Source organism: Strix uralensis, chromosome 13 (genome assembly GCF_047716275.1).
Source record: "Strix uralensis isolate ZFMK-TIS-50842 chromosome 13, bStrUra1, whole genome shotgun sequence".
In the NCBI taxonomy this organism is placed as follows: Eukaryota; Metazoa; Chordata; class Aves; order Strigiformes; family Strigidae; genus Strix; species Strix uralensis.
The window spans coordinates 1,671,247-1,695,338 of NC_133984.1; the positions used below are offsets into that span (position 1 = coordinate 1,671,247).

General features: G+C 58.7%; 1 protein-coding gene across 1 annotated transcript in view; it reads left to right on the forward strand.

The window, feature by feature from the left end:
- The first annotated feature begins 2,429 nt into the window (after positions 1-2,429).
- Positions 2,430-24,092, forward strand: part of NALF2 (NALCN channel auxiliary factor 2) — a 30,147-nt gene continuing 8,484 nt past the window's right edge. Inside the window, exon 1 of the mRNA XM_074882628.1 lies at positions 2,430-3,377. Coding sequence (XP_074738729.1) covers positions 2,613-3,377 — 765 coding nt within the window. The 5' untranslated portion in view covers positions 2,430-2,612. The remainder of the gene's footprint in view (positions 3,378-24,092) is intronic.

The following is a 24,092-nucleotide window of genomic DNA, read 5'->3' on the forward strand; positions in this document are numbered from 1 at the left end:
CACCGAGCGGCGTGGAGTTGGTTCACTTTGGGACAGAGCTTGATGAAAACCCCAGAAATAGGAACACTTGAACCAGTTCCCACAGCCAGGTTAGTGCCCGAGGGTGAGGACGGCTTCGTGTATGGAGAAGGAGCCTCGGAGCCTGCTGCTCTGCTTACAGCAGGACCTCACGTCACAGGGCTCTGCTTATTTTTCCCTCCCAGTGAGCTAATAGTCTCTTAACCAGCCCCAAAAACCCCTAACGGGGTGCCTATGGCGTTCGAGACACGGAGAAGTGATGTTCCCTGGAAGGTGGCTTCCTCTTCACCTCGGTGCCTGGTCTGAAATCTCTCCTGGTGGCCCAGGAATGGAATTTGGGGGCTCTTACCGGGGCTGAGGGCAAGCAGGCAGCGAGTGCCCCGGGGCCGCCCATCACCTGGAGAACACCGAGGGCACCGTGTCCTTGGCTGTCGGCAAACCCCCCCCACACCCCCCGGCTCTGTGCAGGGGCTTCACCGGCCGGGCCCCGAGCAGGGCTACCCCAGCGCCTTCCCCTTGGCAGCCTCCACGGGATGGGGCTGGGATGAGCCCCCACAAATCATGACAACACACATAGTGCCCCAGGGGGGTGTGGGTGCACAGGGGTGTGGCTGGGGGTGGCCCCCGCCTGTCACATCCTGCTCAGACCAGGGAGACCAGTGACTTGGATTCATAAATCCCCAACAGAATGGACAGCGGTGAGCCAAGTCCCAAAGTCCATGCAGACATTTATTTAGTTGAGAACGGTCAGTGTGAGGTGAACGGTTGGTCTGGATGATCTTCAAGGTCTTTTCCAACTGAGATGATTCTGGGATTAATTTTCCACAAATGTACTAATTGGATGGACGACAATTGGCCAAGTATAACAAGTTATGGCAAGTGATGTAGTATGTCTTGTGTTACTTAACGATGGTGAGGGAAAAGGGGGAAAAGGAAAGAAGAGAGAGTAGAGAAGTAGAGAAATGGAGAAATGGAGAAATGAAGAAGTAGAGAAATAGAGAAATAGAGAAATGGAGAAATAGAGAAATGGAGAAATGGAGATCACTAGTCCGGGTCCCTGTGCTGGTCCCCTCCGCGTTCGTCAGCGATGCATCCGTCTTCTTTTTTCTTTCTCTATTTCACTCCTTGCCCCCCCTCAATATAAAGAGTTTTCCCCAGGTCTGTCCCCTAGGCTGACCCACGTACCCGCGTACCCCATGGCTGGGGAGGGGTAAGGTGCTTCCCAGGGTGATGGAATTAGCATGGTCTCGCCAATCTTTGTTGGCACACGCAAGGGGTGTCAACTTTAACGCGCATTTCACGGATAACGAAGCGAAGGTCCTTCCCGGGACAGCGGGGCCTGAAACTTCACACGATGCCCCAGACCTGGACCGTCCTGTCTCACCTGGGCCCCCCCCCAGCACTATCCCGGCAGCTTTGTCACCTCCAAACCCCCCAGTATCGCCCCGTGATGACCATTTCGTTCCTTGCATGTCTGTGAGACACTCCTCGCCTCGGGGGGGTCCCCCACTCCCCCCATCCCTTCTCTCCCTCTCAGGCCGTTTATTTTCTCACAGGCCCGTTTCTCCCAGGCGCTGTTTTGGGGAGTCACAAGTCACCTCTCACCCCCCCCCCCCCCTCCCCCGTGGGGGTACCCGCAGCCCCCCCCAACCCTGCGGGGGTACCTGCAGCCCTCTCATCCCCACAGGGGTACCCGTAGCCCCCCCCCGGGGGGTACCCGCTCCCGTCCCCCACGCAGGAGCACCCATACCCCACATGCCCCATCCCCGGGGGTACCCGCAGCCCCCCCCATCCCCCACGAGGGTACCCGTTTCCCCCCCCCACACACAGGGGTACCCGCAGCCCCCCCATCCCCGGCTGGGTACCGGTATCCCACATCCCCCATCCCCGGGGGTACCCGCAGCCCCCCCCCCCCCGCCCCGCACGGGTACCGGTACCCCCACCCTCCATCCCCGGGGGGTACCCGCAGCCCCGGGGGGAGCAGCGCGGCGCGGCCGGTCCCCGGTAGCGGCGGGGGGGTGGTGTTTGGGGGGGGCGGAGCTGTCCTTCAGCACCACGGCACCTGCCGCCGCCGGTGCCGGTGAACGGCGGCGGGCGGCGGGGGGGGGGGGTGGGATTGGGGGGGGGGAGCGGGAAGCGGAGGGGAGGGGGGGGGGGGGTCGCGCAGGCGCAGGGCGCCGCGGCTCCTCAAGGTGTTGGCGGCGCGGCCGAAGATGGCGACAGACTGAGGGCAATGGGGCCCGGCGGCGGCGGGGCCGGCGAGCTGGGGCGAGCGGCGGGGAGGCGGGAGAGCCGTTAAGGGAAGAAGAAAGGGGGGGGGGGGTGGGGGGGGGCTGGGCTATGCCCCCGGGGGGCGGGCGGTGCGGCGGGGCCGGGGCGGGGAGCGGCGGCGGGGCCGAGGCGCGGTCGGAGGCCTGTAGGCGGGGGCGCGGGCATGGCGGCGGCGGCGGCGGCGGCGGCGGCGGCGGAGGAGGCGGCGGCGGCGGCAGCGGCGGCGGCGTTGAGGGGAGGCGGTTGCAGGTGACAGCGGCGGCAGCGCGGCGCGTCCCGCCGCCGCCGCCGCCGGCCCCCCCCCGTCCCCGCGTCCCCGCAGCATGATCCGCGGCGCCTGGATGTACCCCCGGGGGGGAGCCGCCGGCGGGGCCGTGTGCTGCGCGCCGCGCCGCAGCGACAAACCGGTCGCCGACCCCGAGCGGGCGCAGAAATGGCGGCTGTCGCTGGCCTCCCTCCTCTTCTTCACCGTCCTCCTCTCCGACCATCTGTGGCTCTGCGCCGGGGCCAAGCTGCGGGCGCGGGAGCGGAGCGGAGCCGGGAGGGCGCGGAACCGCGGGCCGCGGGCCTTGCTGGCGGCAGAACCGGCGGGCGGGAGCTGCGAGGCCTTGCTCGGGAACCTCAGCCGGGCCCCCGCCGCGCCCCCCGGCCCCTGCCCCGCCGCCCGCGGGGACCTGGACTCGGCCTGCGCCCGGCTACACGCCCTGCAGCGGCCCCTCCGCTCGCCCCCCAACGCCGCCGCCGCCGTCGCTGCCCCTTTCTTGGCCTCTCCCTCCTCCAAAAGGACCTTCCTGCAGGCTTACTTTAGAAACTTCAACCTCTCTTTTTGTGATACCTACACGATCTGGGACCTGCTGCGGGAGATGGCCGGCCCGGACGGTCTGGACTGCAGCCTGGACAACCTGATGGTGGATTTGGTGGTGGCGGCGGCCGGGGCGCTGGGCGGGGAGGCCTGTAGCAGCTGCGTCCAGGCGTACCAGCGGCTGGACCAACACGCTCAGGAAAAATACGAGGAGTTCGACCTCTTGCTGGAGAAGTACTTGCAATCGGAAGATTACTCGGTCAGATCCTGCCTGACAGACTGCAAGGTAGGAGGGGGCTGCTCGGGGGGTTTCCCCCCTCACACATACACATGCCCAGACACGGGGGTCCCAGCTGGAGGAGGGTGTTGTGGCCCTCCTGCCCGCAGGCTGGGGGTCACCCTTTGCCCCCCGAGCCCCAGCCTGTGGGACGCGTCCAGAGCCCTCAGGGGGCAGCCGGGACGGGGTGGTGGGAGCGAGAATGGGGGGGAAGCGGGGCTTGGCCTGGGCGTGCGTGCGCTGGGTCCCCGTGTGTCCCCCCGACACGCACACATGCTGAGCTTGGGGCAGCCCCCCGCGAGACGCAGGGGTCCTGGCTGGAGGAGGGTGTTGTGGCCCTCCTGCCCACAGGCTGGGGATCACCCTTTGCCACCCGAGCCCCAGCCTGTGGGACACATCTAGAGCCCTCAGAGCACAGCCAGGACGGGGTGGTGGGACCGAGAAGTGGGGAGAAGCTGGGCTCGGCCTGGGCGCGCGTGTGCTCACACGTCCCCTCGCAGCCATGCCCCGCTCCCAAACCAGCCCCTGCGCCCGCAGACTGAGCTGGGGAGGGTGTGGGAGCCTCTCACCGCGGCCTCTGAGCGGCTGCTGTGGCTGTGGAGGGGTGCTGCGCAGGGCTGGGGCTCAGCCCGGCCGTCCTTCGGCTGAGGTGCGTAGGCAAGCAGTGACCTGAGATGAACCGCGGTGCCGCAGCCCCTTCCCCGCACGCAGCAGCAGTTTTCCAGCCCTTCCATCCCTTCTCCCCAGGGGATGAGCCTCCCCCTTGGCATGCCCCGCAGCGTCCCTGACCATCCCCAGCACCAGGGCACGGTCCCTGTTCTGAAAGCAAATGGGTCGCCTCAGCACGGTGCTTTTCTCCTCTCCAGAGTGAGAGCCGTGGTTGCATCTCCATCCAGAGCCCCCAGCACGGTTCTGCTGGGCGCTCCCCTGCTTCCTCACCGGCCCTCGCCTGCTCCGAGCCGCCCGGCTCACCTGTGCCCGCTCCCTCCAGGAAGTGTCGTGGTCTTGATAATTAAACCTGGTTTTCCTTTCTCGGAGCCGTGTCTCGGGGGAGAGGCGGCGGGGTGCGTTACAGCATCGTCCCTGGAGGGACAGTGGCAGAGCAGCCCCTGGTGACAGGACCGGGCTCGGCCACTGCTCTTCTGGGAGAGTTTTGAGGGACCCTTGGTGCTGCGGCAGTGGCACGGGGGGGGCTGTCAGCGCGGCGCTCGTCCCCTGGGGAGCAGCACCGGGGCGCAGCGTCGGGGGCACTGAGGTTCTGTCTTTCATCAAGGGCACAACGGCGAGATCCCGGCCGCCACTCTCGTGCCCTCATGTTGAGGAGCTGGTTTTGGAAAAGAGCTAGTGCTGGCGTTCTGGGCTGGTGCCAGGCCAGGTAATTACAATCTGCTTGCCCAAATTCCCCCTGCGGTTTCCAAGTGATGTAGTATTCAGCCTGCACCCAGGGGTTTGGTCCTGCTGCTCCGCTTCCATGGGGGATGAAGGGATCTGGCACTGCGCTGCTGCCACTCCCGGGGGCCCAGCAGGACTGGGGTCTTCCCATGCCATCTCCTGCAGCGTGCACGGACGCCCTCGCCTCAGACTTAGCGTCCAGCCCTGCTGAGTCTGACTCGCTTTTATAGAAACCTGGAGTGAAACAGCCAAGAAAGATAAAAAAATAGTCATTACCTTTGGGTCTTGGGCAAGGAGATGTTCCCATGGACTGTGAAGCATCTAGAGGCAGAGCCGTGCTTAGATGAGTCTTCTTAATTGTTCCTGGTCTTAGAATCCTTGAGGAGAAAGCAGGAAGCGAGCTTAGAAGATGCAGGGCTGAAGGTAGCAGCAGGGAGACACGTCCCTCCCCGCCTGCCCCGTCTCACGCCGACGGTCACGTCCTTGGGGCACCGGCTTTGCGGTTTCACGGGCGGCGTTTGACAAGCAACAGGAGGGTGCGAGCAGTGGGGCCCACCTGGACGCGCTCACCTGGGCCACCCGCCGGGATGTTTCCAGCGCGTGTGCCCGAGTCTGCATGTGCTGGCCCTCGCCCTCACAGCTCCGGCTCGTTGTGAAAATCAGGCTGCTTATTTAAGGTGTTTCAGTGCGTTTTTAGGTGCTTTACTTTAGGCTTTCACAGCTGCGGTGCCCTCCCGGTGGCTGTCCCCCATCTGCAAAATGAGGCAAACGCCAAACTCCGCCAGCGGTGTGGTGACGAGTGAGTTTTGGCCTGATTTTGAGTCCCCTGGACTTCAGCAGGGGCTGCGGTTACTTGTTGCCTTGGAAAAATCTGGCTGGCGGGATTTTTAAAGCAGTCTGAATTTGTAATTCGTATCCAGATGCTGAATAATACCCGCTTGTCAGCAACAGCAGCGAGCTACCGCTCGATGGTTGGAACTAGATGATCTTTAAGGTCCCTTCCAGCCCAAACCATTCTGTGAGAGCAAATGACAGCAAAATAGAAGAGGAGCGGAGGAAAATATAATAGCTCAGCCAGCAGGAGAGGCTCCTGCAAAACCCTTGTAGCAGGACTGTCTGGCTGCAGAGAGCCCTGTAGCTGGGTAAACAGGATTTAAATAATATTTCTGGGTGAGTATGTGGGGGCAGGGGACTGTGCTCGCTGTGGGAGGTTAGTGCTGGGGGTTAGTGCTGCCTCCCGTTTGCCTCCTTCCTGTTCCATAATAGCGGCTGGAAAAACAAGGCGGGGAAACAAAGCGGCTCCAGCTCACCTGTGCGCAGCCTCCCTCTGCAGAGCCACGCATCCCCCCGTAATTCTGTCCCCGAGGAGCAGTGCGGCTCAATAAAGAGCACACACGCAGCTCTTCGGCAGCCGAATCGCCCCCGTGATTTTGGCTTTTTGTTGCGTCTGCTTTAAAACAACAACAGCCCCACCGGAGCAGCCGGTTCCTTCTTAGGGCAGCAGGTTTGACCCTGAGTTAAAAACTTGGCTGAGCGGGTGGGTTTGAGGAGACGCACGTCGTTCCTGTTAATAAATCACCCTGAGGGCTGCCTCTGGTTTCGGGGAGCTGCGTTCGGTGGGGGAGAGGTGGCTGCTGTGGCGGGGGGGAGTGAGCAGCATCCCCAGTATCCAAACCCCAGATTCATCTGTGCCCAGAGCTTGGGGGAGCACCCAGGGAAAGCTGGAAACCTCCCCAGGAGCTGCGGGAGATAGAAATACCATGAAATGGTGGGGTCTCTGTGTAATTCAGCTGCTTAGATTACTCATTGCTGTAATACTCTCCTAGGCCTTTTTATTTTCTGCTCAGAAATAATTCCCGGGCAGATCCCACTTTCTGCATACGTTGTTGTTGTTCCCGTGCAGCACCATCGGCTTCCAAATCACACTCTGAAAATGTTTCACTTATTACTCCTACAACTAACACCAAAAATCCCTATGGCTGAGAGACAGTGAAACGTGAAAATATGTTCCTCGGGTTTATTGTTTGTTTGTGTTTTCCCTTTGCTGGGGTTTTGGGGAGGCTGGTGCTCACAGCCCCTCGCGGGAAGGGTCCCGGCACCGTGCGAGCAGGGGAGGGGGAGGACAAAGCGAGTCCACAAGGTCCATCTGTCTCCTGAAATGTGGTGGAGAAGACCTGAGTGCCAGCTGCTGGGGTCATGGTGCTACTTAGCGGCGATGTGCATAAAAGAGACGTCTAGTACTTGGGTTTTTCTGCCTGTAAGAGGGAAAATTCATTAAATGAGTTGGGAGCAGCTGCCTGCCACCTCCCTCTCCCCTATTCCTGCGCAATTCGTACCCGTTGTCACTGCAGGACACGGTGAACTTCGTGTTGCGGTGACACATTGGTCGCATCCTCCCAAAGGGGTCCAGGAGGTCACGGCCGGGGGACGTGGGTGTTGCTGCTGGCTGTCCCTCATGTCCCTCCCCGCAGCACGCCAGCCGTTGGCTTTGTGGGACTCAGCGCAGGAAGAAATCCCCGTCCCTCCAAAGTGATGCCCTGCGGGGTGCTTGTGGCTGGTTTGTGCCTTTTTTCCCGTCTTTCTGAACAGGCAAAAGGCAGCGTGGCTCCAGCTCAGCCACCTCCAGAGCAGAGGTTTGTTTCTCTAAAGGCAGAGCCCTGCATGCTGCCTCCCCCACCAACAGCCGCTACGGAGAGCTCTCCGAAAAGTGCACGCTCCCGCCAGTACTAGGGCAAATCAAGATCTATGGGACAAAGCCTGCTGAATTAAGGACTCATTAGGTTGCAGGAAACAAAGCTGTGGAGAGAGAAGGACTGACAGCCAGGAGCTGCAGGGCCGGGGCTGGGAACAGAGCGCTGGTGGGAAGGCGAGGCTGGACAGGACCTGTAGCGTCTCAAATTCTATTAGATTACCAGGGTTTCTCTGCACGCCTGGGCCAGTGGCTGTTGAATCCTGCTGTGGCGCTGGCCGGGGGTGTTCCTGCACCTCTGGTTTCCCCGTTACCCACCAGAGAGCCCGTCTGGGGGAGCCTGGCAGGACAGGATTTCACTCCCGAGGCTTTTCGCGAGGTGCCGGTGTTTCCCCGCTGTGGGTGTGCGGGCGATGCGGTGAGAGACGGGGGCTGGTCCCTGCTGTCAGGTGCCGCAGAATCGTGGCTGGCACAGCCTGCACCGAGCAGCTGGGGAGCAAATCTGCAGTGCCTGGGTTCAACACCCTCCAGGGTCCTGTTTTCTTGCTCTTGTTTAGCCAGAAATAGCGTCAGTGATTGGCATCTCAGCCGAGCATCCCTCCCTGCAGAGCATCCTCTGGAAAAAACAACCCCGCCAGGGCTGGGAGCTTTGGGAGGGCCACGTCCTGGGGGCATCCTGGTGCCTCTTTGCGGAACCAAAGCAGTGTTTTACCTTCACAAAAGCAGCTCGAGTTGAGTTTGGCTGGGCTGGGCTTATCCAAAATGCTGCTCAACCTGGTGCACTCTGGCTCCGAGCCTGGAGGGCTGCTTGCACAGAGACCCGCACGCAGAGGGGAGGTTCCTTGAGACCCGCAGCAAAAGCAGTTTCACCAAAATCTTGTGCTTTTTTGGTGTTTTTTTAACAAAAAAATGTGGGGTTACATTAATATTGTGGCTTCCAGAGAATCCACTGACTGCAAAGCTTCACCCGGGGCCTGGTCCCCGCTTGCTGCGTTAACGGGCTTGTGGGTGCTGCACCGTGAGAGCGGCACCGGGGAGGGGAGAGGCTGCTCCTGGGCAGCTCTGGTGTCTGCACCTGGAGCTTTTTCCTTGGGAACAAGCCTGGCCGGTGAGGTGGAGCTTTACTGGCATTTCATGAGGTGCAAAAAAGTTCCAGAGTGGATTCCAGAGTAATTCCAGCGGATCAGTGCGTCACTTGGCAGCGTTAGCAGGACCACATGCACGAGCTTAGCCAAGCACGCAGCTCCGCGTTGCACACCAATTCCGTGTAAGCAAAGGTAATTTTTTGCAGCCCCGCACAAAGATGCGATTAAATTGGATAAAGAATTTGAACGCAAGGAATGTGGGTGTTGAGGCGTACAGTTGTGGCGGCCACAGCCCCTGGCACGGCCCAATGACTGCGCCTCGTGTCGGGTGCCGCCGTGAGAACGGAGATCAAAGATGGGGAAGACAGAACCAAAAACAGGCTGATGAAAGGAGTTTGCGCTGTTAAAAAAAAGAAAAAAAGCATCAAGGTGTCTGAAATGCGTGGACGCGTGGGAGTGCTGTGAGCCGGGAGGGAAGGGGGATGCTGAGCCGGTGCTTAGACAGTCCTGAGCTTTGTTTGGGGTTGAGGCATCTCGAGGTGCCTGGGGGTGGGTTGCTGTGGGGCGAAGCAGCCGTGGGGTGCTGCCCCCCCCAGTGCTTAGCTGGGGTTTTGGGGGGTGGCATGAACAGGGCGGGGTTGTTACCACGGGTTGCAGTGGTGTTTGGCTGCCTGCTTTGGGCTGGTTGGCTGGCTGTTAGTCCTTGCCTGTTAACGTCTGTCGGTGGTGCTTAAGGGGAAAAAAAAATAAAAAAATAGAGGTTTATAAAGGCAGCGAGTCTCCGTGCAGCAACAGGCAGGTCGGCAAATGGTGCAGGGGAAAGCGCGAGGGAGGGTGAGAGATCTGTCTCCATCAAACTGTCACTGAGTAGCTACAAGTGACGCAGGCGCCAGCGCCTGTTTCTGCGCCCGTGCGCTCCCGGCTGTGCCCGCTGCTGCCGGCTGCCCGCGAGCCCAGGTTTGTCCCTGGGAGCGGGATGTGCGCGGGGGCTTCGCCGGCGGGGTGGAACGAGCTCCTCGGAGCAGCGAGCTGGGCTCCGGCAGCAGAGGAATCCTTCAGCAGCTGGCCATGGCTCTGTGGAAAGCGTCCGGGAGCGGGTGAGCTCCACGGCGTCTGCGGCAGCATCGGCAGAAGGTGTGACCTGGTGAAATGACCCACGCGCAGCCCCCCTCCTCATTCCCTTTTTTGCTGGACACATGCCATTGTCACGGGCTGCCTGGGGTGGCTCAGATCAGGGACAGGTTTGCGATGCTGCTTTTCATACCAGCGATACGCTCTGTCCCCACGGACAAAGGGACCTGCCGGTGTCACCTGGGGGAGAGGAGGCAGCACCTTCCCCCCATCTGAGCACCGAGAGCTGGACGAGGATGCACACAGTGTCTACTTGAACCCAGGACACGCAGGACCTGCCCAGGCAAAGGGTTTCACGAGGTCCCTGTCTGGGGACAGGCGTTTTTTGTACTGGGAAAGGAGCATTTTGTGTGCAGTGGGTGTCGTGCATAGCCTGGCCTCTCCGAGCCTCGGCAGAGACCAGGAGAAAGTGGGGCTCGTCGAAACACCCCCACGGCCTGACCCCACAGATTCCCCACAGGGTTTTTTCTCTGCTGCCCGGCTCCAGGGTGGGAGGCAGCAGGCAGGCAGGCAGTGGAGGCAGGAGCACAGGCTATACCTGGCTGCCAGGGGCTATTCCCGCTGTCACCGGGATGCCATTAGGATGCGGCTCATGCCTGGCTCCTCGCAGAGGAAGCTCAGCTCCGCTGTCATTTGAAGGGCAATGACTCAGGGACAGCAAATCTGTGAATGAGACACGGAGGCCGCTTGGGCGAGAAGTAGCCATCTGTCCACGCTGCCTGCGGCCCCAGCTCCCATGAGCAGAGCGGGCAGCTGCCTGCCCTGGGGAGGCTCCACCGTTTTGGCCTTGGCTTTTGCTCTCAGCTTCTCCCCGGGCCCTCTCTCCCAGCCTTGTTCCTGGAGTGTCGGAGCGCTGGGTGCACGCACAGCCAGTGTGAGCTCCCCCAAAATCAGCTGATGTGGCCCTTGTGTTAAAAAAGGCCGCGTGAAACGGTGTCACTTGGCAAGTTTTGGGCTTTCCAGAGCCCTGCCTGCGTGTGCATCCTCCCAGTGCTCCTGATCCCGGCTGGAGGAGGAGGAAACGCTGCCTGCCCTGCTCATCATCCCCTCGGGAGTAAAAGAGACACGTGTTTGGCATCTCGGCTGACATCTTATCTCTGCACGGTGGCTTCTGCAGTGCTGCTGGCGGATGGAGCCTGCGGAGGGGCAGCGAGGGGAGCTGGAGGGGGGGGACAGGGGCTCTCCTGTCCAGGGCTGTGCATTTCGCCGGGACGAGGAGCCTGGTGCATCGGTCCCCAGCACTCTCTGCTGCTGGTTGTTGCAGAGGGAGAGGAGATGAGCAGAGATTTTCTCAGGATTTTCTGAGCAGACACAGTTTGGGAAGGGTGGTGGGGGCTGGCCAGCGCGGGGGGAGCAAGAGCTGCATTTTTGTGTTTAATGTTGTAAGAGTGCAAAGTTCAGGCCCCTCCAGACCAGGCTCTCTCCCTGACCTGCTCCTGTTCTTGTGCCATCTTCCATGGAGCTGGATGGTAGGGAGTAGGAATGACCCCATAACCAAGAAGAAAGCTGTAAAAGGAGGCAAGTCCTCATGCTCAAGGATACAAAGCAACTACCACCAGCCCGAGGTTAGGTGGAAGCTCTGCTCTGGATCGTTTATTCCTCATAACAGGGTCTCCAGCATCATCCCCAAAGCCCTTGGTTCTGGTGGCTGCTGAGGAGGGGTGGGGGCAGATCCCAGGGAAACCTCCTCATCCCACCCCAGACACCCCCAGTGGGGGTTCTTCCACCTGCTTTCCCTAGAATTCCCATTCCAGCCCAGGGACACATCTCCGAGCTATGGTCTTCCCATGAGATGCTTCAGCTTCCAAGAACTGGCATTTTCAAAGAAAGGGTAAAAAAAACCCAAAAAACCAACCTTTAACCAGAACATTCCTGGGCAGCCACGTTACCCCCCCACTGTTCCGGCAGCTCGCCCGCTGCACAGACCTGCCTCTGCAATCCAGGGTGGGAAATGCTCCTGGAGGTGGGGAGAAATCCTCCCCCCCAACCACCTCCTCCTCCCTTGTGTGTCCTGGCTCCTTGAGCCCTGGCTGGGCAGGAGGTGCAGGCAGGTTCTGGCAGCTCTGGCTGGGCAGGAGGGGCAGGCAGGCAGCCCTGGCTGAGCCTGTGGCGAGCAGGGGCGGGTATTGGTGACGATTATTTCAGAAGCAGCAGCTGCTCTCACCCTGCCACGTGTGGGCTGGTGCTAAGGGCTCTGCAGCCCCCAGCACGGGGAGAGGGGCTGTTTGGGTGTGCTGGTGCAGTTTACAGAGCTCTCCGAGGGTATGTTTGAGATATTCTCTGCGTTCCCCACTCCCACCTCCATCTCTAAGGTCTCTGAGGTGTCCAAGCACCCCAATTGCTCGGGCTCAGGCTGCTGGGCCGGAGCAGACATGGGTGGGAGAGGTGTTGCTGGGGCGGAGGAGCTCTGCGTGTTTTGCTGGCTGCCTCATGTTGTTGGTGGGGAGGTTTTTTGCTCCTGGATGGGCTCTCCAGATCCTTATTTGATCCCTGGGGTTCTTCAGGGCACGGCTGCTAGCGGAAACACCATCTGTAGAAATGCTGTTTGTCTTTGGTAATATTTTGTAACCTGTCCAGGGCATCCATCATCCCCCACAGCCCGGCCCTGCTTCCCGCGGGACTGGTGAGGATTGGGAATCTCTGTATCCAGGGAGCACATCTTCCTGCCTGTGCAGGGGCGCTCATGCAGGCAGGGCACGTGCAATGCCGAAGTCCTGTTGATTTTCGCTGCCTGCTGCTTAGTTTCTAGGGGAATTTGAGGTGCGTGATTTGGCTCTGCCCACCCCTAAGTTATTTGGCTCGCTGTAACGGCCCCGCGAGACCATTTCTCTTCCCTGCCCCGTGCCCACAAAGCCAACCTCCCAGCTGTCAGAGCCGGGGGACTTGGAGCGTCGGGCTCATGGAAAATAAACCCGAGGAGGTGCTTGCAAAAACCAAGGTGTTTGGCTCAGCGCTGCTTATGAACTTTGCCCGGTGTTCCCCCCATTACCTCTGCGGCGTGGCTGGCGAAGCAGTGTCCTGCATATATATGCAAGAGCAGCATTTTATTTGCGACATTGTGTTGGTTTTTCATCGTCGTTCGTTGCTCTCCTGTTAAAATGAGATTGTGGGGGAACAGCAGTAGCTGCGGGACGGAGGGCTGGCTCGGAGCACGGTCCCAGGGCAGCGATTTGCCCAGGGCACGGGGCAGCTCTCTGGACAGTTCTTGCTCGTGTAAATGCAGGGGAAGCGCTTCCACTCTGCAGAGGATAATTAACTTCACGCTGTGCTTGGGAAGTTTGAGTCTCAGTGTATTAGTGTTACCAAAGATGCCGACCCCTTTGCTCACCCCCTTGTCTTGCAGCACCCTGCCTACAACCTGCTGCCTTCCCTCCCGCACCCGTTCGCACTGGGGGTGCCAGGGTGCCAGGCTCTGGGTGCTGGCTCTTTTCAAGGGGTCTGGCAGGCAGCAGCGGCCAGGGAGAGCCCCCAGGGCTTGCCCGCATTTTGGCTCCTGGCCTGGGAGGGGGAGGTAGCCCATGGGCAGGGCTGGCCCAAGGGGATGGAGCAGATGTGCTGCTGCCTTCGTGGCAGCTTTACAGAGAGGAGACGGGAGCCCCAGCCTGGCCTGGGCTCGCTGGAGAGCAGCAGGGATGGGGCTTCCCCAAGGAGCGTGTCCATTGAGGCTCGCTTGCCTGCAGAGGAGAGATGCCGGCCAGGAGCAGCTGCCTGCTGCTCACCAGAGCTATCCTGGGTTTTTCCCCACCGCCCCGGGTGCGTTAAGGCCCCAGCTGGAAGGAAGCAGGAGATTTCTGCAAGTGGTGTTCAGCTGGGGATAAAAAAAGAGGCTTCAGCAATCAGATCTGACACGAGCCATGTCCAGTCCTTTTGTCTCCATCAGTAGGAGCTGCCAGGAGTGGTGATAAGCATCTAGGAAATCATATTTTGCTGCATTTGCCTTTAGTTTAAGGGACCTCCGCACACAAGTTAAGTGTAACAGGCCCTTGCAGCCGCTCAGCACTGGTGTCAGGGGCTGTGCCTCCTTTGACCCCAAGAGGTGCCTGGCACTGCCGATGCGGGACGCTCCCATCTCCCTGCTGCATGGGGGAGCTGGGACGGGCCAGATCCTGCTGCTCCCCCCTTTCTGTGAGGTGCCCTGAGCACAGTGCGGGGTCGCTGGAGACCCTGTGCCGTGTCGTGTTCCCGTTGGGACGAAACGGGACCTCACGGGACGCTCTGCACCCTTCTAGCACTTCAGAGAGAACAAGGGGCTCTTGGCAGTGTGCAGGATCGGGCCCTTGCACGTGCAGGGGGTCTGAGAGCCGCCCTGTCGTGACACCCCAGTGTAGCCCAGCCTGGGCCGGGCACTCACACCCCCCTGAAAACGATGCTTCGGCCTCACCGCTTCCTTGGAAGGTAAATGCACCCGACCCGCCGGAGAAACTTCTTCCTCGCCCCCATCAGCTGGTGGGTAATTTATGGCTCGTGGCACTGAAGTGTCTAGCCTTTATTTTTTTATATCCTATCTAATGTAACAGGATGTTCTCATTATCTGTATAAATGTTTAATCTGCTTTTGAATCCTGCTAAGCTCCTGGCTGCAGCAGTATCTAATGGGAGTGAATTCCTCAAGCGATGCTAATAGATTGCAGGGACCTGACTTTCCCTCTGTCCCAACTCGATTGTGTTCATCTTCAGCTTCATAACACTCTTTAATTACTTTTTAACTAACGTGGCTGATAGACTAGGCTGTTAACTAACCCACTGGTTACCTGCAGCCTCACCGGGGGGGCTAGCCACCCTCCCACCTTCCCCAGTGCTCTGAAACCCCCAGGAATTATTTTCAGGATGCTGGTTAACGGTCTTCTGGATTCCCTCTCCCTGTGGCCCGACTCTCAGGACGGGATGCTTCCCCCAGCCTGTCCACGTGGTCTATTTTCTTTTTTTCGTAGCTGAGCTGTGGTTCAGTTAGAGCTGCTTAAAGAAGTGCCACGCTGGAGCTAAATGCTGCTCTGCCAGCCTCTGCTTGGCTTTTTCTTCCCTTCTGCTGCTCTTCTTTCTGCTCTCGTCAGCTCTTGGCATTCGTTCTTCCTTTGGCCCACTCTGCCAGGCAGGCCCGTGGCTGGGGGGGCTGCTGAGGAGCCGTTACTGGGTTACCCCTGCAGCCAGCATCTGCGTCACTGGAGCTGCTCGAGCCTCCCATGGCCTCGGGCTGGCTGCTCGGGGGACATTTCATTTCTCACTGTTGTCTTGTAACCCTTATGACAGACTGTAGGTGGGTAACTGGAGTCGCTCAGCCTTTATTACTGGGTTATTCTGGTTTTTTTGCTGCCTTGACCCCCTCCTCAAGTGTATCCCACCCTCCTGACCCCACTCTGCCGGGGGCCGGTGCAGAAACTCTCCCCACGTTGACAGGGCTCTGCCTCATCTGCGTCCCGCCGGCTTTCCCACAAAAACATGTGTCAGGAGCTTCGCTGGGAGGCCGAAGGCTTAGCCCCGGCATGGGGGTGCAGCCTGGCCGCGAGCATGGGGCACCAGGCTCCTGGGCCCAGGCGTGGAAGGTGAGCTGGATGCCGGAGCCCTGGGGGGCTCCGGGGATCTGCCGAGATGCGTCCTGGGGTGCTTTTGGGAGGGAGCACTGTGCACTGCCCTAGCGAGCGATGGCTGGGTGACCCAGCCGTCCCCTCTCCCTGTTCCTCTGCGGCTGACCTGCAGGGCTGGACAGCGGCTGGTCTGGTTTTGTGTGTCTGGGCCGGGCGATGCCCATCTGCTTCGGCGTTTCCCACCCCTCGGCTGAGGCTGCGGTGCCTGTGCTGGTGTCCAGAGCCCTCACGAGCTGGCAGGGTCAGGGCTCCAGGGAGGGGGAGCATGGCCAGGCCTCCCCTCCAGCCCTGGGACACCTTCCCCCTCGGGCCCCGGCCACGCGGCATCACAGGGGCGATGGAGAAGGACGAAGCCCTCCAGATGCGGAGGAGGAGCCACTCGCTCCTTGGCCACCGGCAGTTTGTCCCAGCTCTCCCGGTGTCTGTCCCCTTCCCACGCATACCTTCACGCTCCCGTCCTGACCTCGCCTTCCCGGCGAGCTGGGCTTCTCCTCTCTAAACCCCAGCCAAAACCCTTCTTGAAAGGAGAGCATAAAGCAGCAGTCTGGATTTACTGTTGCCCCTCTTGCTCAGCGTGGGAGTGCCGGTCCTTTCTGCCTTGACTGTGCTCTCGGGCTTGTGTGCATCAGACATTTCTCAGGACAGAGACTGTCTGCTGCTGGTGTTGTGCAGCCTGTAGCACAATGGGGCCCAGTCCTTCCTTCCAAGGCGCTTCCAGAAGGAGCAGGCTCCATGTGCATTTTGTTTGGATTCAATACATTTGTTTTACAGCAGCGCCTGCAGGCAGCCCACCAAGATTGGGGCCACATTGTACTAGACACTGTCCAAGCGCGGGTAGTCACTGCCAGAAGAAATCACAGGGCAAATAGAGGGGACAGACCCGGAGTGTGGGGTTGGGGGGGGACTGAACACACCGCTGACCTCACATATGCTGGAGCGAGAGCTGGGGTCTGGGGGCAGCAGCGAGCAGAGCACTTCTGCCCCATCATCCTCCCTTGGAGGAAGGACGCCTCTGTCCCAAGGTGGAGTTGGATAATTAAACAAAAATATTGTTTTGTGGGAATCATGTTTTCCAGCAGTGCTACAGTATTGAAAACCTACTGCAGCAGGCTGGGGGCCACAGGACTGGGTGGCTGCAGGCAGGCGGCTGGGCCACGTCCGGGTCTCGCTGGCCACGGGGCCACTGTGGCAAAGCTGCACTGGCCACAGTGGGAGCTGCGGTGAGGGATGGGGCTGCAGGCAGCACTGGGCAGGGCACGGGCAGCTGGAGGGCGCAGGGGAATGGCGGGACCTGCCACATGCATGCACGCAGGTACTGGCTGTGGGAAGCGAGGGGGATTGGCAGTGGGCATGGCCTCTCCGTTCGTCCAGCTGTGACATTAATTAGTGTGATTATATTTTGTCTTGCTTGCAAGGTGATAGATGCAGCCGCACAGCCACACCAGCATGTCTCCGAAGCCCAGTCCCAGTGTCCGCTGCGCCGCCGCGAGCGCTGCTGTTCCCGGGGACGCTTCCCGTGTCGGTACCAACCACGATTTACGGGCTGTTCCTCCTGGGTTTGTTCCAAGGCCAGAGTTACATCTGCTGGGATGAGACCAGGCTTTTCCTTGGCCTCTGCCCACGGTTGCAAGGAGCAGATTAGCCAAGAAACGAGCCTGGAAATGGTGTGCCCGCAGCCCAGCACACCGAGGGGTGGTGAAGGGGGTTGCAGGGGCAGGTTGAGGTGCTTGTTCCCCCGGCCTCTGCACCGGGTGTCCCCGGCGGGGGTGGGGGGTGCCACTACGCAATACTGCAGTGGGACTGTGACCTGGGCTTTGGCTGTATCGGGCGCACAGAGGTCACGCTTTTGTTGTTTTCTCTTGGTTTTGAAAGATGAGCGCTTAGGGAGTTGTGCGTGGCTCAGGCTTGTTTTGCATACCTTGGCAGGGGGGTTATTTTAGGGGTCTTTTTTTTCTCCTATAAAAGAAGGGGTGTTTAGATCATCTCTTTAATCCAAGAACCGGGAATCAAAACTAAAGTGCTAAAAACTATGAGCTGCTTCCTGAAGTCACTGAGGTGCTGCGAGCAGGTAGCTCTGACTTCTGCTCCTTCTGGGTCACTCAGGAGTGACTTCACTAGTGAGGCCAGGGGAGGTGGGTGGGAGGCTGTTCCTGGGGAGCAGAGGGGGTTCCCCTGCCCAGGACCTGGCACATCCTCCCCCCCTGCACCCATTCTGCCGTGGTCACAGTGCTGGGGTGACAAGCCAGGGTGCAAAGTGGCGTCATGCACGGCACAGCTGGGGGAAAATTAATGGGAAAACAAACCCCAGCGAGGGGTGGTCTGGGGAAGCTGAGGTCCCGGCACGGGCATGGGCTTTCCAGTGGTGTTGGAGGTGTTTAAGTCAGGTTGACCCAGCGCTGAGGGATCTGGTAGAGTTGAGAATGGTCAGTGTGAGGTTCATGGTTGGACTGGAGGAGCTTCAAGGGCTTTTCCAACTGAGACGATTCTGGGATTCTGTGAACTCTGGCAAGCAGCCGGGGTTCACACCGGTGCCGTTCCCGGCACCCCACATGTGGCCAGCCCTGTTCCCACCGGCCCCAGCCCCGTCCCATGCTGTTCCCGCTGCTGGCAACCTCCGTGACGGTGCCCAGAGCCGCAGATGCTGACTCCCCTCCGTGCCCTCCGGTGTCAGGGTACAATGGGCAGCGGCGCCCCGGCCCTCGCCTCCCCCGGTTGTGAAACGGAGGATCCGCGGCTCCAGCGCTGTCATCGCCAGGCACAAGTTAACTTTATATTAAAAAAAAAAAGTAGAAACAATTAAGAAAAATAATCGCACACAGTTGTTGGGTTTTGGGGTTGGGTTCATTCCCCCCCCCCCCCCCAAAGCAGAGCATGTAAACGTGGCAAGGCGGGGATAACGCAGCTCCAGAACTATCAAAGAAGTTACAAAAAGACCAGCTGTTACAGATATGATGTTAGAACAGCCTATAGCAAGGCTAATTTAAAGAAAAAAGAAGCTGTTTAAAAAGCTTGACATTGTTAATGTCAGAATTGCAGGCGGCAGTAATTGAATACAATGGTAATTGGCCATTGCAGCTTGTGTTTGTGACTCCTGGCCGGCCATGGACGTTAGCATTCCCTTAATCCTCTGCTATCCAAGGGGGCTCTTCTCTCCCCCCGCGGCGTGTCCTGCTTCCCGCGCTGCATCCTGATGTGGCAGAGCTTGGAGAGGTGCCCGAGCGGCTCATTAGCAGTACTCATTTCCCTGTGTCCAAGATTAATGAGGCACAGCCACTCCAGATGCTCATCTCAGGGCCATGATGGAAATGTGAGTCCCAGGAACCGCTGCGAGAGGGGAGGGAGCAGCTCTCGGCCCTCGGGGGGTGGGTCTGGGAGGGGTTTCTTCTCTCACCTGGAAGCTGGTGGTTGGGCACACGCCATGTCCCGACACGACACAGGTGACCGGGGTGGTTTTGGGAGGAGGATTTTCGGGCAGGTTCCTTGGTGCTGAGGGGGGTCTGTTCTGAGGGAGCGGCGAGCTCGGCGGGGACTCGCGGGGCGTGCTTGTGCATCGCCCCAGCCCCACGCAGCTGCTCGTGGCTTCAGTGGCAGCAAAAAGGAGGAGGAGGAGAGTTGTGACGGCAGAGTCCAGCAGCTTCCAACGTGAACCCCCAGCCGACAGCCTGAGCACCCTCCTGGGTCTCCTTCCAGAGCTGACCCCAGCGCTTCCTCAGATTAGTCAGCAGAGCCCGATATTATGGCAATTAAATACAGTCCTGGGCAGCTTTGCCAAGCTATAAACTCGCGCTGGGTTTCTCAAAGCATCCAGTTTGCCTGCAGCTGGTGAACGGCCGATTGCTGCCCGTCAGCAGCTCCGCTCTCCGGGGGCAGGTGGGTGAGCTCCCCACCTCTCTCGGCATGAGCTTAGCGGAGGGCGAGCACCAAGTCTTGGGTTTTCTGTGCAGAACGAGGTTATTTTGTAGGGAAAGGCTTCCCGCTTCTCTCTCTGCCCCCATTATCCTCCTCCCTCTCCAGTCTGCAAATCCCTGTTCCGGAGAAGCGGATGCTGGGCGCCAGGGAAACTTCCCAAGCGTCAATTCCTGCTCTAATGGGAAAACAGCAGATCGTTGGGTTAATTACAGCTGGTCCCGGTGGCATCCAGACTATCCCAAGCACTTCATCCTCTGCAGAGGTGTTACATCCCAGGGTGCTGCGCCGTCCCTGCCCCTTGGTTTTCCCAAAATTTAGCTGGGGTGGTTCAACAGGCGCTGCCCGTGTTTACAAAATACTGGCAGCAACTGGATTGGCATTGGAATGGTGAAATGATTTTAAAAAATGAGTGTGTTATTTTGTGCAGAAATACTATCAACGCAATAGGACTCTGGAAAAGCTGTTTGATGGGGTATGTTGTCCTGGTACTGACAGCAGGCAGCGGGAGAAGTGCAGGCAGCGAGGAACTCCCTTTGACAAAGAAGTGCCTGCAGAAGGGCCGTCCCTCTGACCGTGGCTGTTGGGTATTGGTGAAAGTGTGAGCAGACAGGTAGCTTAATCAGATAGCTTTTGGAAATCCAGTTAATTTTGTTTCTTTTGAATGTCTTTTATGAGAGGGTATCTCGGCACACCTACAAAATTCATATGCAGATAGATGGCCTGGCCTCCTCTGCACATATAAATTGGGTGTCTGAAGTTGGCCCCTTTCCTAGGCAGCAAAACTCCTTGTGCTTTCTCAGAGTCATCTAGCCAGTCCTCTGAGCTAAAAATGCAGGAAGAGGGCACCAAAATAGAGCTTTTTGGAGTTCAGGTCACTTATATTTACTTGGCCTGGAGATCAGCCAAAAACAAAAACGGAATGGAAGAAACGCTGATTGCAACAAAACTCCCTTCCTGAAGAAACCATAAAGGGCAGGGATGGAAAACAACGAGCTTTCCCCGTTAAGCAGAGAATAAATTTCTTCCTGTCCTAAATTCTCACACATCCCTTGTGACGGCAGGAGAAAGCAGGTTGCGTGGGGTAAGCTTGGAGATCTTGAAAGCTGTTGAAAAACCAAAGTCGTGAGGCTGCTGCTTGAGCATCCTGGGGAGTTTGGTCCTTGCCTGATCCCCGCAGATGCGCAGCGGGAGGATGCTGGTGTCTCCCAAAGATCTGCCCCGTGTCTCTGCCAGATCTGGGTCTTTGCTGTCTTTATTTTTGAGCAGACACGGGCAGTTTCCATCGTGCAAAGACGTTCAACGCCTCGCGGACCCGCAGCCCGGCCGGGCAAGGGCTGGTTGGCCCCAGGGCAACCACACGGCTTCGCTCTGGTCAGATGCATGCCCTGGAAGGGACAGGGAAAGGGGAAAACACCCGGGAAATCCTGGCGCCTGGTCCCGGTTTCTGGGTGAGAGCCCCTCCTCTGCTGAGGTATCGCCAGCTCTTTGCGGTGTTTCACTCGGTATTTTCATTAAACCACACAAATGTTGTTGTCTGAGACCCCCAACCCTCCGCCAAACTTCCCTGATAGGAATTAACAGAAGCATTTTAGGGGAAAAATGCACAGGTCCATGCAGAGCCTGCATGTGCAGGCTGTGTTTCTGCAGGAGAGCGGGATGAGCCCCAGCTCCTTCCTCCCAAGCTCTCGGGATTCTCCTGGGTTTCTTCAGCCCGGAGCCGGGGCTGGGCCAGGGCAGGTGACAACCACCGTCACTGGGCAGGGGACCCGGCGTAGCATCCCCCCCTTCCTCCCCATGTGTCCCCGGACGGGAGCTGTGAATGCGACGGGGGGTCTGGGAGCAGCGCGGGGGAGAGTCAGAGATGATTGAAGGGCTGGGAGGGAGACTTGGAGGAAATGTGAGAGAGTAAATCAGTCGAGCTTGCCTAAGTTATGACTAAATGGGGAGCATGATACATCTGCAAATATTAGAAATGTGTAAACAGAGAGGAGAGAGAGGGATGGTTTATGGAATGATTGAAGGGAATGAACTTTTGGATGGAAAAATGTAGGTCAAGTATGAAGGAAAACTTGTAGGCAGTGAGATAAGTGCTTTCAGCGGTAAAACAACCTCCTCGGGAAACGCAGGGAAGCCCCATTGGTGGAGTTGTCTAACGCGAAGCCCAAATGAGGGCCTGGAAAATAGGCTGAGCTGGAAGGATGTGTCCCGTGGGCGCTGGCAGACGGGGCCGGGCAGGCGGCGCTGGGCTTCGGGCAGGTCCCCGGGGGCTGCGAGGTGGGGGGACAGGTGACCTTGTCTGTTACATCGTTTGTGAGGGGCCGTGGGCAGCACTTGGGTGGCCCCTGGCACCGGCGCACGGTCTCTTTTGCCGTCCCGTCTTCAGGCTCAGCAGGGACCCGCCGCCGGCCCCGGGCAGCGCCTTGGCTGCCGATCCCGTTGCAGATTTGATCCCTTTCCCGTTCGTGGCTCGTTTAAATTGGCAGGCTGTTTGTGGTGTCGTTAATGCATCCAGTTTTTAATCCTGAAAACTTTATGAGTTTGGGGAGAATTCATCCCACCCAACTTCAGGCGTTTGTAATCCCGGCAGCCAGTCGACGCCAGCTGTCAGAAATCCTCCGCAGTTGATGGGGAAGGAGCAGCACCTCCAGCCCCCTCACCGCTGGGTGCTCAGGGTACTCCGCTGCTTTGGAGGGTTGTGTTGTTCTCAGGATGTCTATGAAGGCAGCCCAAATAACTAACAAAATAATAACTCATTTTTAGAAGACTGAGATTGAGGAAATTTACACAGCGCTGAGGGATCTGGTGGAGTTGAGAACGGTCAGTGTGAGGTTCACGGTTGGACTGGAGGAGCTTCAAGGGCTTTTCCAACCGAGATGATTCTGGGATTCTGTGAAGTTCACTCCGCCCCAAATGCCTTAAATCTCCAATAGACCTAAAAACTCTTTGGAAAACATGTTTTACAGCAATTTCCACGGGAGTGATTGCTGGGGGCAGGTCTGCCTGCCTGGTGCCTGCCCGCTGCCTGCTGGGCTGTAATGGGATGCCCGTGCCCTCTTAATGGGGAGAAGGGGAAGGCATCGCCTTCAGCTGGGCGACCTGGAGCCCCTGCCTGCGGGGAGCCCCTGCCTGCGTGGTGGCTGCCCGTTCTCCTGGGTCTGCGTGGCTTGGTCGCCATCTTCAGAAGGTCCCTCCCAGAGGCATCCCCACGTTTCAGGCTCTCGCGTCACGTGTCTTGGCAGCTGTTTGAGGCAGGGACCTCTCCGGTTTGCTCCAGATGACCCGTGTGTCTGGAGTCGTGTGTAAATGACAGTGGCGTGTTGAGGCAGGGACTCTCCAGGTCCTCGGGCTGAAGTAAGGATGTGTCAGTGGATGGTTTGAAGCCCATTTTATACCTTTGGGTTCTCCGTCCTGTCTAGAAGGTGTCGGTGTCCACGGTCCTGTGGGGAGCACTGAGAGCTGCTGCTTTCCCACAGGAGAAAAGGTCATCGCGCCTGTGCCACACCACCGAGGGGTCTTTCTGTGTCTCCCTCGCTGTCCCACCACCCTCCTGCTCCCGACACTGTCCCCAAGGCCGGTGGGGAGGACACGTGTCACGGCCAGGGCTGTGGCATCTCTGGAGCGGGGGCTGTGCTCACCCTGCCTGCCTCCCCTCCTCCTCCCTGGCCCACAGGGAGTCGGTGTGGGCAGACGCAGATCCAGACCTCTGAGCTCTCCCTCCCGGTTGCGTCCTCGCAGCCTGATTGCGGAGTCAGTCCCTTCTCTGGAGCCATTCCACGTTGTCTAAGTAATTAAGATCCAACGGGTCAGGGAGAAAAAGCAGGACCACAGCTGAATTTCCCACATCTCAGCTGAAAGCCCTGACCACAGGGCTATTGACTGCTCTGAAAGGCTTGCTCCATAGATTGTGTCCTGGTCCTGATTAAACTTTTTGTGATGAAAGTTTCACCAAAACTAATGAAAATTCTGGTTTTCATGATTTGGCATTTTCCAGGGGAAAAAACAAAACAAAACAAAAACTAAAACAACTTGCCAAGAATTTCCCAACCAGCTTTAATCCTGAGACACTACCATGGGCCAAACAAGCGATGATAAGGATCTATGGAAACATGGGGAAACAAAGAAGTGATGTTTTTAAAGCCTCCAGAAAATAAAAATGCAGCTGGAAGGAGGAGCACGGGGTTTTCTCCAAGCACGCCGAGGAGGGAAATTCATTCCCTTTGAATCACGGGGAGTCCTTTCTAGTTGGTTTCAAAGGAAGTTGGCTGTGGTCGTTAACATGACCTTAACTAGTGCCTAGATATATTCACAGATGAGCTGGAAGCTGCTCTTCCCAGCGGTGTCACGGGTTGCTCGCAGCCTGCGGAAGGGCTGCTCGCCGTGAGAAACGAGAGATCGCCCTCCCTTTTATTGCAAGCGAAGACAAAAATTTCCCCCTGTGCCTGAAGCTCGGGAGATAAGGGGGGATGTGGGAGATACGGTCTTAACCGAAGCCATCTGGGCTGTGCCCGGGCAGCTGTGATGGGCACGAAGGCACAGGGGGGTGGAGGGAAGAGCTGGGTTTTGCTGAGGAAGGTCGTCTCGCTCAGCTGCAGAGGAAAGCCACATTCCCTCCCCAGCTTATGGGTGGCCGTGGATGTGAGGGAGGGGGACGGGGGACTGGACAGACTGGAGAATAAGGTGCTGTGGCCCAGCCTTGCACCCACAGGTGAACCCCCACGTTGCTTTTGCTTCTGGAAATGTCTCCGAGCGCTCTTTGGTATGGCCCAGTGTCAAAATAGGTCTGTAAAACGAACGTGTTCCCCCTGAGGTCTGCCCGTTTGAGCCGAAAAAAAGGGCACAGTGAAAAGTGCCACATTTCTATGAGTCTCCCCCAGAAGCACGTAGATGGGTGGGGAAGGTGAGGAAGGTGTTATTTGGTGGCAGAGAGGGACAAGCCT